Raw genomic sequence first — 19234 nt, forward strand, 5'->3', positions numbered from 1 at the left:
TGCTTGTCTTGTCTGACCTCATGCCACTGAAAATACTAAACAAATAACATAGCTTGGTGAATTACTCTATTTAAAACTATATACACAGATAAACCCACTTGATGGAAAAGATGTAGTATGTAATAGAATATGCAGTATTCATGAGAGTACTTTATGCAGATGGTGTAGTCCTCGAATAGAATCAAGGATACAAGTCAAGCACCAGAAGATTTGGTAAAATATATATTTTTTATTTATTTCTTCATACAAAGAAATATTATGAATGTTCAGTATTTAATCATCTAGAAACATCTGCTCCATGTTGCTCTTGCATTGTGTAAAATTAATTCCTTTGATGTACATACCACAAAATACTTGATTTACATGTCTTTTTCATTTTTGTACATACAGATCTGCTAGACTAAATACATATAATATGTGGATAAGACAAACATTTCTAACATTTTTAGATCTGAAAACAGGCTGAATAAAACTCAACCATAACAGATGCAGCAACATGGGAGTAAACCCATGGGTGCAAGGGTTTTATTTTATTTTTTTCTTGTTTCTTTTTTTTTTTCAGATATCCCCTCAGTAAAAATGAACAGAAGTCAAATGCAGTACTCCCATCAGCTTACAGGAAAATGTCCGACTTTTCTTCAACAACGTGACAGCTTGCTGAAAGAGGTCACCATAAATGCTTTTAATAATCAAACATTGCACTAAGGAGAGAAGAGGCGATGAAGGCTTTCTTCAAACACGTTCTCACTAGGAGTACCATCGCTCAAGCAGAATAAAAGCAAGCCTCAATCACCCCTGCTAGCAACCACTGGTTTGAGGTGAAACCAGGTAGCTGGTTTCAAATGGAAAATAAGAGAAATAGCAGAATAAGTGGTTGCCTGTTTTAACGCAAGCAGGCTAACTGTGTTGGATCCAACAGTTGAAGAGGCACAACATTTTCTTATTTTAATAAGGACAATCAGATTTGACTTTTCACTAAATGGCAGTCTGACTTGAATGAGTTTTCTTGTGTGGATAGGTTGTCTACATTCAGTCTGAGCTCTGCATAAACGCATTAAAACCCTTCTCTGGGCGCTAATAATTCATTTCCATCATGCCTGCATTTTCATAACTGATGCCACACCGAGCATGCATAGCTTAGTATAGCACAGCGTAGCGTAGCGTAGCATAGCGTGAAAGCAGCCCCGTGCCCTTATGATGGTGCACCATCCGCTGCAAAGACATCACTTCAAAGATGATCACCACACATTTTCTCACTCTTGCATATCAAGAATTCAAGTAGAAAGACAAAAACTAAGAAGCAATGCCGGGGACAAAAGCAGATCGCGACTAAGCCGTGTGAAACATGATATCGACATGAAGGTTTTTTTGGCAACGAGTGTTAAGATTGAAGAGATGAGACTTGAGAAGAGTGAATAAGGCATAAAGTATAACGGCCATGGATGATGGCACATGAGGTTTTCTGATGACACAAGAGGTTAGACACCAAAACCCTGCCTGAGGCAATTCTTGCTGTGCTATGAGTGCTTCACAAAAACCTTTCCTGTTCCTTTGATCTGTTTAGTCTGGGATCTAAGATGGGGCCTGGTGGACTTCTGTTTGAAGAAGTGCCATTTCAGTGAGGCGAAACCTTGCCGTCGTCTCTCTGTCATCTTTTCTGTCTTTATGCTCGATTTCTGGCAGATATGCCTCTGCTACCTCACGCAAAGAAGAAGAAAAGAAAATAGGACGCGCTGTCCCTGTGACCCGCTGTGCACCAACTCCTCTTTTCCTCAACAAATCAAATGCCTCTCAAGGAAATTTGATTGAGACTTTGTGTGACCTTTGAACTGAGTAGATAGGGCAAAAGCCTGGCTACCAGCCAACACTACTTCAAATGCGGAGCTAGAGAGCAGAGGCTCGATCGATCTGCCAGTTACCTTTACTTGATTAGCATAACGTTAACATGGGCCCTTATGTGGTCCGGGATAGGATTTAACATTTGATGGATGGGCCATTCATTAGAGCAGGCAGCAGGAGCACTGAGAATGAAAGGGCAGCTGTATACTTTAAGCATGAGTGACACGATGAGTATCAATTAGGTCTATTGATCTACCTGTTATTGAGTGGAATGGGACAAGAGATGTGCTGCTTAGGGTCAATGACAGAGCAGGAAAATTGCACCATGAAAAACCTAGAAGGATGTGAAACACCTTAAAAAAAGAATCGCTTTCAGAAAGGGTATGAAGAGGATGAAGGTAAAGTGTGTGATGTAAGTATACATGAAGAATCTCCACTTCTCTGTGAGCACTCTGTACCCGTAATATGGTGCCTCTACACTTTCCGCCCTAGTTTCTGCTTCAATCTTCGCTGATTATCTGCATTATGAAGCACCAGTAAATCCACTGAGTTTACAGGACCACAAGGGAGGAGCATGAGAATTCAAAATAAAAACGAGGAATGTTAAAAACAACACGTGGGTCAGATGTTATGTACAAATATGGTTAGGCAGCTTAGTGAATTAATTGCTTAGAAATAAAAATAAATTATTATAAAATAGATTTTCTGTACATTTTACATATATATAACAATATCTCCACATCTTGCCTTTGAATTACAGAGGAAAAAAGACAACTTCTCAAAAAATTAAAAAAAACAAAAAGTCATTTTCACATCAATCCCAGCCAAAGTTATGTCCTGTCATCTGGTAGAACTTCATGTTGAAGGGCCTGTAGAAGTCTCGTAGTCTCTGCACCACCTCAGGGTCAATGTTTGGATGGGTTCGCCCTTTGGTTTTTCCAAGGCAGTGGGGCTTGCTGCTGCCTTCTGCTTTCTTCAGGCACGGGAATCCCTTGGTCTGGTTGAAATAAAAATGTTTGTCTGTGATGATCCTCTTGAGCCCGAGAAAGTCTTGCACACGGCCCAGCTCTCCAGCTGGGTCGCTGATCAAACGCTCGCCGCTCACAAACAGGATCTGCTCCATGGGGAAGTACTGTAGCCAGTTGTCCAGGTGCTTGGCGTAGATGCCAATCTGGATGGCGCTCCATGACGTGTCAATGAGCCCTGTAGTCCTGTTTTTAAAGGTGAGGCTCTCAAACGAGGGAATGTCAGGCTTCTTAGACAGTGTCTGTGTGTAGTCGGAGATAGCTCTAGTGACAGGATCCCTCACTACGACGATCAGCTTGGTGTTCCGGGACATGGCGGAGATTCGGGCAGGAGCTTCCCTGGTCACAAAGTAGCTGGGAGTTTTCTCCATTGTGATTTGGCCCTCCAGGGTCTTGGGCATCAGCTCCCTGCAGAGAAAAAAGAAAGCAGGCCCAAAAAGAAGGTTAGGAGAAGGAGAAGATGCAGTAAGTTCTTGCATAATGTAATCAAGTTGATGGAGTGTACTGTGCTCTGCAATCAATGACTCACTAAGCCTGTAAAGCCTTATTATAGGGCTTGAAAACCTATTAGTGCAGGCAGCTCTCCAACATCAACAAGCTCACTCACTCATGAGATATCTCACTTCTGAGAAAAAACAGAAAACCTTTATTTACTCCAGAATCAAACAACTAGAGGAATTTCTAAATGTGACCAATCCTCTCGTTAACCATATTAGGTTTTCTAAGCCTTGCACAGACTTGCATGGTTGAGAAGACAAATGCAACACCCAGATCACCTAGAAGGAGCAAGATTTCATTTCATTTCATTGTGAATAATTCTGATGAGCCTTACAGTGTATTTTCTTTCCAAATTAACTCACAGCATGTGCAGATTCCATTATCTGATGTGTCTTCCCTGAGTTGCTTTTCCCCAAACCTCACTGCTGGATATGTTTCAAAGTGGTCACATTTAATCAAAATCTCTTGATATGCCCAATGGAGCAAACAGGCACAAAAAATTTGCCTTGCTGATTCAGGTATAGATGGCCACGGTTCTCTACCACCCTACTGGACCCCCAGTAAATGCAGCACCACAGAAAGATGACGATGTTTGTTTCAGAAAGGGGTTTTTTTTTGACAAGAATGGCTTTGGTTTTGTGCGAAAACTGGCAAATGGGCTTTAAACATATATGTTACATGCAGACATATAATCAAGAGGTACATGGGAACAACTGGTTTTGAAGGAAAAGTGAACGCACTCCGCTCTCTCCGCATCGGATTTCAGAACTAGTGGCCAAACTCAGAGTCTAGATTATGGTGGAGGTGATAAGAGCGGTTTGACTGACATTGGGATGTGGATCGCTTTTCCCTGTTTGGCCCCCAGACCGGGAGAAAAAGTAGCCTGTGTAATGTACATGAGATCAAATATGTTTCTGTTTTTTGCTGGATGGAAAGGATTCAAAGGACTGTTACACACACACAAAATGGGCTGAAATTCAAGACATAAAACATCCCAACGAAGAATGAAGAAAAAGCAGTTGAAATCATTCAAAGGAAGGGAGAGATAACTGAGGGCATTGATCTATCAGGGAAAACACTCTCACAGATAAGGTTCCTGTTAGGCTGTTGTAGCCTGAAGCTCGCCTTTGTTGTTAAGGCCAGAACACTAATAGCCCATTGTGTAGACAGTACTATGGTAGCAGATCCCATTCAAACACTTTGTAATCCTACACAATATGTTTACAGGTGACAAAGGCTGAAGACATTCTGTACATTTAGATATTTGTGATGCTTGATTCGTTCCCAGACCTCCATCTGCTCCTCAGGAATATACTCTAAAGGCTGGAATCTAGTTCATGTCCATTTAGCTCGTGGTTAATTCATGTAACATCAGCTCTCTGTCGTCAATGCACATATCAGTGCGCACGAGGTTGAAAAGTGGGGAGGGGAAAAAAATACCCAGGGTAATGTAGGGTAATCACTAAAATGTCTCATGGAAATGTTGTTGGCATTTGTGTAATCTTAATGCAGTGCTTGTGATCTAATTATGATGATATCATCTTGATTACTGACACATCAGTCGAGTGAACGGAGCAAACGAGAGGGAAAAGCGAGCTTATTTCCAAACATTAATAGCCTGTTGAAATCAGAACTTGCACGCCAGCAAGCCATTTCTGGATGTATAAATGCAAACAGCACATGAACACACGCTACGTTTTTGAAAAGCACCTCTTGAATCTCCTCAAGGAGTATAAACCAAACATGCTTGAGTCAAACTGCATGCCATTCTTCATTCTCTCGATGCACAATGGTGATACTGCCTGCAAGCTTTTTGTCATTCCTTGTGCTAACATACAAAAAGAGTTCAGAGCCAAACAGAAGAGGCAAATGGCTCCCGAGCTAATCCGATTTCAACACGACAATGTGGCATGGAGATAGGGAGGAGGCCTGAGTTACAATGTGCATAGTGATAGATTATGCTGATCCAAGCTCAGGGAATCCTAAAAAAAAATCAAGTGTTGGGGGTTGAAGGAGCATAAAACTAGGGGATGGTCAGAAAGTGGTGAGGAAACCCCTAAAAGGCGCCAAATCCACAAGAAGAGGGCCCCCCTAATAAAAAATCTCCACCTCAGACTTTGCCCACTCTCTCTGCCAAAGAAGCCGGGGGTAAAAGGCAGGAAAGGAGAAAAGAGAGAAAAGGAGGGGAATTTAAGTGGGACAAGTAGCTCTTGGAAAAACAATGCCTATTATGCTCTCTTTTGATTTATGAGGTGCTGCTTTTAAAGATTCCGTCAGCAAACAGGCAATTCTGTGACACCAGGCTCCTCTTTTTTCCTCCTTTTCTTTGAAAGTGAGCCTTTGTCCCTGAGCGGAGGGGTGAGCAGGGCAGTGGTCAGGGCACAGGGGCGGGGATGGGGGCAGGGTAGAGAGGGGGCAGAAAGTGGAGGGTGGGTGCTTACTGGGGCCTGAGTGGAGCACTTCGCCATCCTTCTCAACCTCAAGAGAAGCTGTTTGGAGAGCTCTTAAGTGAAACGTGTGCCAAAATTGCCCTGCAAACATCACCCTGTCCCCTTTAGATAACAGCAACTCTTGTCTTTTATAGGAAACAATAACGCTCCAAATAACTTATTGGACCTCATATAGTATATCACAAAGAATGCTGTGCTTGGTGGCACTTTTGAAATTGTTATATACATATATATACTTATGTGTGTGTGTGTGTGTGTGTGTGTGTGTGTGTGTGTGTGTGTGTGTGTGTGTGTGTGTGTGTGTGTGTGTGTGTGTGTGTGTGTGTGTGTGTGTGGACATCGTTTTCCATTAAGAATAATTCCAAGTTGACAGGTAAGCTAAAAACAGTGATAAGACAGAAAGCAGAAGCCGCTGTCACATGACAGCATCAAAGAAGGGCCAGCGGAGCGGCCCTTTGGCCTGCGCTTTAAAGAGCCCTCATCCCATCGGAGCTCAGAATGAGGGTTATTTCGATCTGATGTTTCTGCCTCCCTCCTGTCACATTTGATTCAATGATAACGGGCTGCCACTGAGCTGTCTGTGTCACAGCATCCCTGACAAAATGACTGGTTTGCTCATAGACAAAAGGAAAAAAGCTATTTGGCGTGCGTCTGTCGATTTTATATTTGATACAAAAGGTTTTCAATTATCTCACATGTCTGGATGTTGAAAGCATTTGAATCTCAAATTAGGGTTTGTTTATTTGAATACAGACAAATCGGAGGGCATTCTGTATCGACCATAAAAAGGGAGGGTGTGGCTTTACTCGCGTGGGCATTTAAAGCTAATGCACTCTGATTTCTATGGCTTGAATACCCTGGAGTGAGTATTACCGTCCCATGGGAGGTAACAACACCCACAACAACAGTATACACTGTACAGTGCTCTAAGCATGTTTATGTACAGGCTCAATTAACCTGTCAGCATACACCAGTGTAAGAAAATCAAACAAATCGGGCACTTCAGAGGAATCAAGCACTTAACTTTGTGCTGAGTTTTCTTTACATTCACTCCGGTCTCTTTTCCAGTGATCTAAGAAGGTTCACTCGACCCTTGGCAATCAGGCCTTGAAGTCCGATAGCAAAGTGACACTTCACGAGTATAAAGCAGGAGAGGGAGGAAATGAGGGAAGAGGTACTGAAAGGCTCCCTTTCTTTTCCAAGGGCCTCCTTCCGAGACCCTCTCATGAACCAATGCGCTGAACGTGCAAGCATTTTCAGGAAATACAAAGACACATCTTTATTCCTTACTTGATGATAAGGATCTCGAAAGCCATTTGTTCGTTCACAGTCCAAAGTGTTCCTATTTCCATCTTTTCAACCCTGGAGACAACAAGAATTTGAGCCTGATTTGGAAATGCAGGACATTTCATGTGCATCACGAACACATATGAAAGAATTCATGGATGAGGGTTTTGTTCACAGTAGCCTGCATGCTATGAAACAGCAGTAAGCAACATGTTTACACGACATGCGCACTACAGATGCTACTGAGGGAGGCAAGCATGCACGGCTCTGCTGGTTCACGGAATATTTTCAAAGTAGCATTTAAGTACATACAGAAGCCAGACATTTTGAAATACGCTCCACCGTGCCTGGAGTCTGACATTATATTTACCACAGAGCATGGCTTTGGCTGTAAATTAAAAGAATAAAGAAGATGGTTTATGGCCACTCCAATGCAGAGAGGGAGGAGTGCTCTGAATGGAGTCGCAGAAGCTTCATCTGGTCTCTCTTTCAAGCACTCGAAGAGGAGTCCAGGTGTTAGTATGTGGTCACTTAGAGCTTTTTGACAGCTCATTTCCTGGCTGAGATGAGCCAGACACCCCTGCTTAAAGATGAGATCTTGCAGGAGTATAGGCTGAAAGGTGTCTGTGTGCATCTTTATCTTACAGTTTGATGGTGATATGTCTTTGGGAACCCCAAAAAATATACATTCCTTTGGCCATACTATTGAGTAAGTCTCCATATGTGCATGTACATTTCACACACACCAAAGTCATGCTACAGCCTCAAATTAACAGCCTGGCTTCAGTGCATAATGGTTTCACTGTAAAGAGAAGGTGGCTGAGTGGAAGCCCCTCCAAATCTTCTGTCTGCTAAAGGGATTAATAATGCAGGCTAGCCTAGTATCACACACTCAGACCTTGAGAGCAGGACCCTGCATGGGATGGGGCATATCTTGCAGCTAAAAGGAGGAGTGCTGCTTGAAAGCAAAATTCCTCCTCCGAATTGCTGGGAATGCTGTTGTCAAGAGTGCCTGTCAGTATTAATGGAGTTACTGCAGACCACTTTCCACCCCTATCTCTGTTCCTCTACTAAAAAGCGATTCTGTTTAGAAAGTCCCACCGTCTCACCAACAATAGTACCCATGGTCTTGACTCAAGGTCATACCTAGAACATTTATCACAGCATTTCTGCTAACAAGGTCTTATCAAGAACGGAAGGAAGGACAAAAAGGAAATAGCCAAAGATTCCACAGCCGGGTCTAAAAGGTCAGGGTGTAATTATTCGCTAGCATTTTAATCTTTCTCAGAGCAGCACAGATTGCAGAGGACAAACTGGTCAGAGCTCTGTGACACTTTGACACAGAAATTCTGGGCTTGAAGTCCTGATTTGGTTGATAAATGTAACTCCTAGGCCCTGAACTCCATCAAGACATTGCGCTATGTCAAAGCAGCCTGGGAATATCCTGACCCTCCAAGTAAACAAAACAGTTAACCCAACCGTCGCAACCCGTCCATCCATCATTTTAAGCTGAAGTCAGGGAGTTGCACTTCACTGATGTGGAGCTTTTTTTTTTCCTCTTCATTTTAGCGCCTCTTACAGAAGGAATGTGTGTGTGTAAAACAGTGTGTAGGAGTGGGAGCGTGAATGACAGAGACAATGTGAATCGACAAGAGAGGGAAAGACAGAAAGTGGGAAAGAAGGGGAGTCAGGCCTTGCGGTTTGCAGACCATGCACACTCGTTTGGGCTCATACCCAGCCTGGTTTTGGAGGCAACATCAGACACAAGTAAAGCAGAATAAATAAATAGAGAACAAACCACCAAATATAATGCCATGGGCTTCATGTTTACCCCCCTCTGTAATGTCCTGAAAATACTTAAGTGAGGTTGAGACATTCTTCTCTGATGCTGTCGTGGTTACCTTATGATGGGTAGCGCTGCAGAGGCGTGACAAGCACAAATTATTCAATTTTAAAACTAACTATAAGTTTTCCTATTCGGAAAATCTGTTTTCAAGTGCATTTGTTGCTATCTGGCACCTTCGGAAAACAACACTGGAATGTGTGGAGCCGCAGGGATTATTCAGGCCTGGAACCACACCGGCCTGTGGCCATAGGCGGCTGCCTAGAATTACTGAGTGTTAATAACCCTGCAGCGAAGCGAGGGAGCCCACCATGTGGCATAAATAAAACAGAGGAGTTGGTGAAAGGCATGGCGGAGAGAAGAAAGTAGCAGTAACTCCTCCCGCTTTGAATGTGCAACTCTTCGCAAGTGCTGTCCTATTTTTCCTCCTTCGGGCTTTTAAAAGCATCGGCCAAGAAGAAAAAAAGTAAAAAGCTTTAATTGGCCAACCTTAAAGAAGTGAAAGATCCCATCATCTAAGCATCACTTAAGACTACATCTCATCACTTTGTTTGACATGTGATACAAGATGATTCACCTGACACCGCCACAGCGATCAAGCTACTCGCCGCGTGTGCGTCAGCCATCAGACGGACACGCTGTGAAAGCCTCCACTTTGTGATACTAGCCAAAATTTGTTTAGCACTAGTAATCCTCTTTAATCAATGTGTTTGCTTGGGGTGTTTGCTGAAGGTGTTACCCCGGAGCTAGCCACGCATTCCACCACTCCATCAGTATCAGGGTGCGACTGGATGACAGCTGGGATGAAATAAACCAGTGAACCGTAAAAGAAAAAACAACGGGGCAAACAACAACGGGGAGCTGCAGGTGAAGACTCGGTTTGTGTATAGGAGCAAGTGTTTGCCTACTCTGTGTGTGTCTAAGCATATCTGGGTGTTGATGTGTGGGTGTGCAGTCAGAATCAGCCATTCTGACTGCTTTCCTGACGCTTGACATGCACCAAGAGGCACATGACTCCTTGATCTAGCTACAGCAGAGATGAATAAAAGATGAAACAGACTCAAGAAGAACTTACATGCCACCACCCCCACTCCCTAGGCGCACACTCAGTCACACACAGAGAGACAGAGGGAGCGAGCAAGCTACTTTGCATCCTGTTTGAATTGGCTGTCATCCGTAACTGCCTGCACACCTTTTTGAAGACAGGTGAACTACAAAGTGTGTGTGCAAGAAAGAGGGGATTTCCTCTCTACTGTATGTCACTCACCGAGCCCAAAACCATCTCTGCGTGTGTTTGGGCTCTATCATTTTGCTTCTATTACCCACACTGCAGCTGTTGCTGCAGGTTAATGGTTTACAAATTCCTAAAGACAGCCTGCCTCCCAAGCAAACATATAATTAGCTATACTGAGTAGGGATAGCATGACAATTAACCTACTCCTTTCCGAGATGGAAACAGTGGCAGAAGCAGTTTTTATCCTTTAATCTCTCTCTTTTCCTTGGTCTGAAGCATAGATTTTTTTATATAAATATACAATAACATCTCCAAGCAATAACTCTGTCTTCAGCTTTATAGAACTAAGTTATGTTTTGCTGCATTGTTTGCTATAAATTCCATTCAGAGGCATTTTTCGCTAAGGAGGTGGGCAAACAGAGCTCTCAGTACAAAGAAGAGCAGGGTTTCCATCCAGATTCCAACTGGTGGTTATGTTTTATGCTTTGCTAGGGTTAGAGAAATACCGTGGTTTTAGTAAATAAACATGTTACATGTCAAGTCACCTTCCTGAATTCTGCAAGTGCTTCCAGTGCTGCCAGTGTCTAAAAATAGCAATGCAATTAATAATTTTGCAGTATTTAGGAGGGAAAAAAAAGAATGTTGCGATTAAACACATTCGTGATAAGCTCACTTTGATGTATTTCTGGCTTCCAAATGCCAGCGCACATCCATAATTTAACAGACATGCCAAAACACAGAATGCTCTAAATTTTCCGATTTGGAAACTATCTTTAGTCTTATTTCGATGGCACTCTTCACACAATGATAGAAATCATCAGGCTTTTCATCTTTTTTTCAGCAAATAAAATTTAGTCCATCTTTCATAAATAAACTTCACTAAGATCTTAATATCTGGCTTCCTGTTGGGGTGTTTTGGTGTTAAATTAGCACATAACCGCTACAGTAATATTAATATAACTTACAGATAATGGAGGAGTAGTTTTTGCTTCCAAAGTAACTGAGTGCAGTTTTCAGCTTTAGATCAGTTAAACAAGGAAGAGAAAAATTGCACGTGGTGGAAAAATAATTGGCATTGAGCAGAGTTTGGCCAGGTTGTCTTAGAGGTGAGCTGAAGTGTTCTTACAGCTCTTACGAGAGCCCAACAGCACTGGGAGTACATCTAAATGGAGAGAGTGACTAGTGTCGAGCAGCCAAGGTGGAGGGAGACAGCTCGAGGTTTCTAATGAGCTCTGCTCTTTTACTGCCAGGCTAATGGAAACCTCGAGAGACCTTCCTTGCGTTCTCTTTCTGTGTGTGTTGTATGTATGTGTGTGTGTGTGTGTGTGTGTGTGTGAGTGTAAGAGAGAAAGCGTGTCCTCCTTTCTCCCACAGGCAGGCTCGCTCTCCAACACCCTAATGGCTACCTCTGGGACTTAATACCTGGGACAAGTGAAGCTGTAAAGGTCTACTGTCATCAGTTTTTTTCCGTTCCTCCCACTCCTAAATTACTTTTTTTTTCCTTTGGAAAGGACATAAGACTCACCTGATTAACCTACCTTTAGAAGAGTAACAGTAAATAATTAACAAAATGGTATAGGGGTGTCTGTCTCCAGCAGCCTCCAGGGGAACCTTTTTAATGTGCCAGAAAGTGTTTATTTAGCAGCAATGACTGACCAGTAACTCTGGAGGGAGGATGTCTGGTTCTGTTCTGACATGTAAAACAACATCCAAATTATCACCTCGTTAAAAAGGGTCTAATTCACACGTAGCACAGAGGGAGGGTTTGTATACCGCTTTCTCCATCATAAGCTTCCTTTCTCCTTGCTCCAAGACCACTTCATTTGAATTCTTTGCATTTTATTGTTGGTGGGCTTGAATTACTTTGGCATTATAAACAGAGAGATTTTACCTCAATGCCATTCAAGCCTCTTTTTATGATGCCATTGTTTATTTACACTGACACAAGCCAGTGTAATGCCGCCCCGGTGTGTGATTTTGCATAGCATGCTGGCATTGTGTAACCAGAGGAGTTTGACATCTAACAAAGCAGCGCCAGTCCTGACTTACACAGATGTTACTACATGCACTGCAATGCTTAAGTCACTCCAACATAGCCCCCAATCCAACCTTCCTTTTATACAGAACTGCAAAAAAAAAAACCAATGCCACAAAATGTGTCTTCTAAAAATGTGTTTGTGTGGGTTTATTTGTGTTTGTTTGAATGACTTTGTCTTCTTATTCTTTGCATCATCCATTTGAGTCAAATGTTGACAGCAACTTCCTGTCAGCCTCCTCTTTTATCCTCTGATTCAGCAGGAGGTTGCTGTCTGTTGCAGCTATATTGTCTTCACTGGTGTGGCTAGTGTTCTCTGCACACCAACAGGAGAAGGATGGGGGATGCAAACCACCACGGCACAGCGCTGCCACTCCCTTCTCCACAGGTCTCCCCTTTCACTATTAACCGGTTGTAATTTGGGGATAAAAGCTGCCTTTTTTCCCTGCTTCTCCACCTCCCCCAAGGTCACTCTGTCTTCTTGACCGGGCTACGCCAGCTTAGGCAAAGAGGAGAGGGCTTCCCTCGCCCCTCTACACTGACCAAAGCCTTCTCTGGTAGTGGGTCACGTCTGGTCATCGAGGCCTGCAGTGAGCCCCACCCAGAAATGTAAAAACCAAGTATGACATGTGACACCATTCTTGCACATCAGCAACACAAGTGCGCAGCTGGAAAACTGGAAAAGAAGGAAGAGATTTGAGGATGATGTTTGAGGGAAGAACTGGGAGGCACCGATGAGAAACAGGGTGCCACTGACGAATAATCCACCCATATGGGAACTGAAGGTGGAAGTTTAGCCAACACGGAGGCACAGTTTCAAACTGCTTGTTTTCACGTTGGCCACTGCTATTGAGGATTTGAGCAGAGGATGTGAACCTGCTGTCAGCTGTACGGTTGGCTGGCCGGGCGCTCATTCCCAGAGGAACTGTGGAGTTCCAGGAATCAGGAAACAATCAGAGGGCCAAAGTATCTAATCATGAATCTGGCATTGTCTTTACTGCAGCTCCATCTGAATGAGAGCCACTCAAACTTTCAGTACTTGATTTTTATCAAACACAGTTTAAAAATAATGTTTTTTTTAAGTCTTCCTGTACATAACTCAGTAGGTTTTCTGCTGTCGTGCGATTGTTTATGAAGCGTTGTAAGATCCCCTGTGGGGCTTGTAGCTTCCAGCAGCTTTCTGTAGCTCTGCAGATGGTCAACACACAGACCCTGTCAGCAAGCAGACGTGGGTCTGACCTCAGTCAAAGGCTCTTAACCCACCTCTACACATTACCTCCAATCAAGCCTGACCAATCAATACTGGCTATCCCAGAGGGGTCAGGCCATGGAGACATTTGTGTATGATGTCTGACAGTTTCAGTCTTCTGTGACATCAACTGAAGATTATTTGTGGTTTCACAGCTGAGCCTATTACAATAACGCTGTATGTATTGAATGAACAACACTTCCACGTACCCACTGACTTTCCTTAAAACATCCCGTGTATGCAAACATTAGCACTCGATGTTTTGTTGGTCAAATGATGCTCTATAGAACCAGGTGGCCCTTTTGGCCATTCAGAGGAAGAAAGGAGGGTGAGGTCAGTGGCAACAGAAAGTGGATGGGTCACCTACATGGAAATAGGAGCTCCCCTGTGGCGAGCAGATAAAGGACGTGCACCCATCCAGAACCGTCTCTGACATGGTCAAGAGATGCAGTCTGACTCCACCTCAAGAACTAGCAGTGGGGGTAGAGATAAATAACGGCTTTCAAACAGTGCAGACTTCCGCAAGCATCCTAAGTCTGATAGAGGAACTTGGTTTCTTTTCATTTTTTTTAAAGGAAGTTCCCTTTTCAACAATGCTCCACTTGTCCTTTTGTGGTGCTGTAAGTAGCTTTTACTGACACTGCTTTTTAAGTCCGTTTACCTCCACGGTGTTTTATCACAGACTCGATACAAAGGTTGACCAGCGAGACATCCTGCTCAGGGAAGGCACCCATTCAGACAGAACAATCTCTACAGAACTGGAATCACCTTTGATTGCAAATCACATGAAGTGTGCGATCCAACTGTTATATTACTTTACTTCGACACACCACTTCTTTAAACTCACAACCAGAAGCAAACCTTTTTAAAAATTCTCATGCGGAGAACAAACAGCAGACAGCCTCTGATAGGTTCTAATTAAAACGAGCTTAGTAATAGCACAAGTTAACACCACAATATGAAAACCTAAGACACATACCACCATATGGCCGTAAACTATGTTACTGCACCCTGCCCGACATGTGTACAGCTTCTCGTTTAATGCTAAAGCCACTCCGAGGGAGGAGCGACAGCGTCAACAGTGCCTGGGCCTGACAGTGAGCTAAGACCAGAGCCCGCGACACGACAGCAAAACCACAGCACAGTAATTACATATCAAAGCCCCTTCATAGCAAATACGGCTAAATGGGATATGAAGAGAGCAATATGCACCACAGACTGACAGGGCGGGATGAGGACTGTAGTCAACAAGAGTTAGGAATAAATAAAATACTGCAAGTTGAAGAAAACAAAGTCGGTGTGGAAGGAGAGAGGCCTTCAGCTAATGTGCATGAGTTAAAGCATGTTTCAAGGTGACATACAAGATCATACAAACTGGGGGAAAAAACTGATTTAAGCTATTCGCAGTTTCTTAAAAACTTCAATACAAACTTCTATAAACTCTCAAAAAAGCCAAATCGCTCCAACTTTTTATGAGCGTTCCTGTCACTTCTCTCTGATTGTTTTATTCCATCAAGTGAAACACAGTTACAAACGTTTGCTTGCTAAATATCTTTGTTCTACACCAGTCTGTGAAAAATCACACAAAAATGAAAGTGGTTAATTTAAAAAAAGCACTTGCACTGTTTTCCCTGTGCTTATTCTTTGGGAGCTATTAGTTTTTTATTTTATGAATGACCTTACTGCAATTATGCCATTAATGTGTGTGCTATAGAGAAGCATACATGTTTTTAAAATTATTATCAGATAACACCGGTTTCGCTTACACTACTCCAGGGAACAGGTGCAAATAGAAAATAAAGAACCAATGTTCCTCTTCACATTCAGTCACAGTGGCCTGCTTAATTCTGAGTCACTCTTTCTGTGTGTGTGTGTGCGTGTGTGTTCGTCGGGGCTAGTTCATGCATGACCTCACTGCGAAAATGTGTACCTCCTGATACAAGGACCCCTCGGTCAAAAGCGTGAATCATGTGTTTGTCTTTGGCACAACTAAAAACTGTCAAAGAACATCAGAAATCCACAAAAGGACTTGTTATCTCCACCTCCTTTCATTTTGAAACTTCTCTTCCCGCTGCCTCCCCGAGTCTTTTCTGCTCTCTCTATCTCTCTCTGCGGCTGCATTTACTTGGTGGAATTCCAACGCTAAATGCGTGCCCATTGGGGGAGGCGAGGATGGTGCAAGCTAGTTACAATGGTGCATGACAGGGAGATTGTGCAAATCAACAAACAATGAGAGGTACGTTACACAACTCAGACACAAACACACACACATAACTGTCTCCATAAATGACCATGATCTCTGATCACATTCCCACAGAAAATATTTCAATGCCACACAATTTTGCTTCTGTCTGGAAAATGTCAGTATTCCCCTCCCAAATTGCCAAATCGTCTCCAGTATTTTATTCTAATGGGACAGTGAGGGGGATCAGCAATGAATTAAGTATAATTTCCCTTCTCTGTCCATCCTCACCCTCGAAAAAGAAACCCTTTTTTTCACTACAGGGACTGCTTACACCAGCTGTTTCACTGTAATGTTCACTCCTCACTGCAGTTCTTTAATAGAAGTATTTCATAACAGGTTTTGCTGTTACCAATCTGAATGAACTTGAACAAAAAGTTCATGGATTTTTGTTTAACATAAGCGCTGTTTAGATGTGCCTCCAAAGCATAAAACGCCTTTATCACAAAAAAATAATGTGGAGTGTACACTGCTCCAGTGCTGTCGAATAGCTTGTGTTTCCAATGCAAAATAATCAACAAATAATAAAATTCTATCACAAAACCTTGAGTCCTGATTTCTTTACATGGTTTTGAAAAAGTATTGAATTTCATAGTCTAAAAGCTGACTGTACTTTTCCACATTTCCCCATACAAGAAAAGTTGGGCATGCAGTCGCTGGAAGTCAGTTAAACAACCGCCTTCCCAAACCAGTTAATCTGGCTGCAATAAATCAATGATTCTAACAAAGCGAGCACATGAAAAACAAATCACAAAGACGTGATCATAATTTAAAGTGTAAAATCTTTTGATGAACTTTGTTTTTTTTTTTATATTCATACAAAACTTAAATACAAAAAAATAAATAAACACAGATGGTAATTAACCAGATTGGGTAAATGTTTTTGAAAGCGTGATTATAATGTAAACAATAACATTGTATCTGTAGGTGTCATTTTATCAATTAGTAAATGATAATAAATGAACAAAATGAACAGCTGGAACTTTACCTGCATTTTAAAAATAGCTTAAAAAAATACCTGAGCACTGATAAAAATAAGATAAGTAAAATATAACTAAAACGAAACAAAATATGTGTAAAACTAGTATTAGAATATATTTTTAAGTCTGTCTGTGCTGTGACCTGCCAAGTATGGTCATTAAGCTCAATAGTCCCTCAGCTCCTTATATTAACACTTAAGTGACCAGGATAATCTCAGACTGGACCTCTGAAGATGTTAAATGGCTTTTGTTCTATAAAGAATCCTTTCATTGTCTTTTACATGCCATTTACTTGCATTAAGCCCAGTGACATAACAATAGTTCAACCCCTTTCAGCGCAACAAACACTATTAGGTAAAATATTCCACGGGACAAACATGTAATAATATTGAGATTTTTTAATTTTCCAAACCTGATCTAACAAATCAACTGATTTTTTACCTTTTTCTTAACTGGGTCTTAACACAGTGAGGTTGGTCAGATTTTCTTGAATTGCGCTTCAAGACTCTTTTCATAAGGCGTTGTAGCTGAGTAGTATGAAATTTGTCCGTATTTGCTCACTATAAGCGAAGGAGAAAGGTCGGTCAGGACCTGATGTACCCCGAACAAACGTAATAAATGAGAAATAATTTAATTAAAACCTCTCCTTGGTCGTAAAATAACACGACTCAATCAAAGAAACTGGAAAAGTAGGTTTGAATCTGACATACAAGCCTGAGTACGCATCCCCGTGGAGGTGCAATATTGCACTGTGTCCAACAGAGATCACTGCACATCGCAGAAACACGCCAATCTCACCGTAATCTCTATCAGGCTACATAATGCGCTTTCAATTCTTCGATTCTTTCAAAACAAAATTACGCACGCGATGGAAGGGGGGAAAAAAGCAAGCCATTAATCCTCAAAATTAACAGTTAATTAAAAATGCCTAATCTGTGCTGCCGACATCCAAAAGGACGTAAACATACAGAACAAAGCGGAGGTAACAACCCGTGTGTTTATTTAAAGGTTTAAGTTGTGAAATAAACTCAAAACCTGCTGGATAATTGTTAGAATTTGGTGTGCTTTGATGGGCTCCAAATGAGTGACATATAAATCAATTTATGGGTAAATAGATTAAGCTGTGTTTAAAAAAGAAAAATGACTTAAATGTTGTTGGATTGAAAAATGAACAAGCTTACAAAAAATTGTGTGCAACCTCTAAATCTGACGCACTTTAAAGAAAATCTACAGCCTTTCCGACCCTTGTTTGTCTGGCTTACTAAATAAATTCAGCATCGCTGTTCTGCACTGCATTGCAAATTCTTTCGTACAGTTTCTTCCCCCGGAAAAGTGTATTCGCCCTGCATCCAGATAAACAAACGCCCGGTGATTAGTTTTACCTGTACCACTCCAGCCCGTTGTCATAGTTGCGGTCGAAGAAGTGAGGCTCCGCTCCCACGGCTCTGATGTCAGGATGGACCCGGAGAAACTCCAGCAGAGCCCGGGTCCCTCCTTTCTTCACACCGATGATGATCGCCTGCGGCAGCTTCTTGCTCCCGGAGCCGTTGGAGAAGCTGGACATGGCGCTGGGCTCCGGGGCTCTTTGGTGCTCCCCGTGCATCTCGTCCCAGTCTTCGGCTCTGTCAGAGTCCAGCTCGTTATTGAGCAGGTCTCTGGACGCAGCGGTCCTGATGGACGGCTCCTCATAGTCACTCTCTATATCCTCCCAGGGCTGCGGTTTGGCCAGCAGTCTGGACACCAGGTCCGTCCTGCTGCTCTCTGTCCTCTTGCCCACCGCAGAACCAGTCTCCTTGCCCCGGTAACTCTCCACGACCAAACTTGGCATGGTGGAACAGTAGCCCACGCATGAGTACAGCATGTATACCCAGATTAAAAACATGATGCTGAGCAGTATTAGTTTCTTCTTCACGGGGCTGGACCAGAAGGCATACAGGTTGTGGAAAATCAGGCTATATTCCATAAGCCTTTCGGTTGAAAACCATATCCCAGCGGCGCATATTGCCTAACTCACTCCCGGTGGCACCTTTGCAATCCTTGCAAAATTAAGCACATGCTCATGAAAAAAAAACTAAAAATAAATAAACCCTACAAATAAAACAAACAAATAAACTAGCCTAAATAAAAGCGGAGGGATCGGTGCATCCAGGAATGAGAAGGCATGGAGGAAACGATAATCACAAGGGTGCTTAAATTTGGGGAAAGTGTTGAATTGCGACAGGCGCAGCACAGCCCCGCGCGAGCCTCATCTCAGGTTTGCTCGAGCTCCTGGGTGAGCGCGAGACCTTATACAGAGACGCGCGCGAGAATGACGGCGGCAACGGCCAATAGCCGCGAGGGAGATAAATATGCAAGGCTTATGTTGATACAAGCGGGCCAATCAGGTGGGAGCATGGGCGAGTCCGGCCGTGGGATCCTGGGTATGGAAATGAGGCGTGTGTGCGGGACTCTGCTGAGAGTTTGGAAAACTTTCACACCGGGCAAAGAGTTCAATTAGCTGAAGTTTTAAATGTTTCACTCATCGTTCACACATTTTTTTCCCCCATCTATTT

General features: G+C 42.7%; 1 protein-coding gene across 1 annotated transcript; it reads right to left on the minus strand.

Annotated features, from left to right (window-relative positions):
- Positions 1-214: 214 nt before the first annotated feature.
- On the minus strand, positions 215-18931 carry hs3st3b1b (heparan sulfate (glucosamine) 3-O-sulfotransferase 3B1b). Its single transcript, XM_040039112.1, has 2 exons — positions 18065-18931; positions 215-3272 (listed from the first exon to the last, which is right to left on the minus strand). The coding sequence occupies exons 1-2, from the start codon at positions 18643-18645 to the stop codon at positions 2654-2656; spliced, it is 1200 nt and encodes a 399-aa protein (XP_039895046.1). The 5' UTR covers positions 18646-18931; the 3' UTR covers positions 215-2653.
- Positions 18932-19234: the final 303 nt, after the last annotated feature.

This window comes from Simochromis diagramma, unplaced genomic scaffold (assembly GCF_900408965.1).
Source record: "Simochromis diagramma unplaced genomic scaffold, fSimDia1.1 OVJJ01000402.1, whole genome shotgun sequence".
NCBI classification, from domain to species: domain Eukaryota; kingdom Metazoa; phylum Chordata; class Actinopteri; order Cichliformes; family Cichlidae; genus Simochromis; species Simochromis diagramma.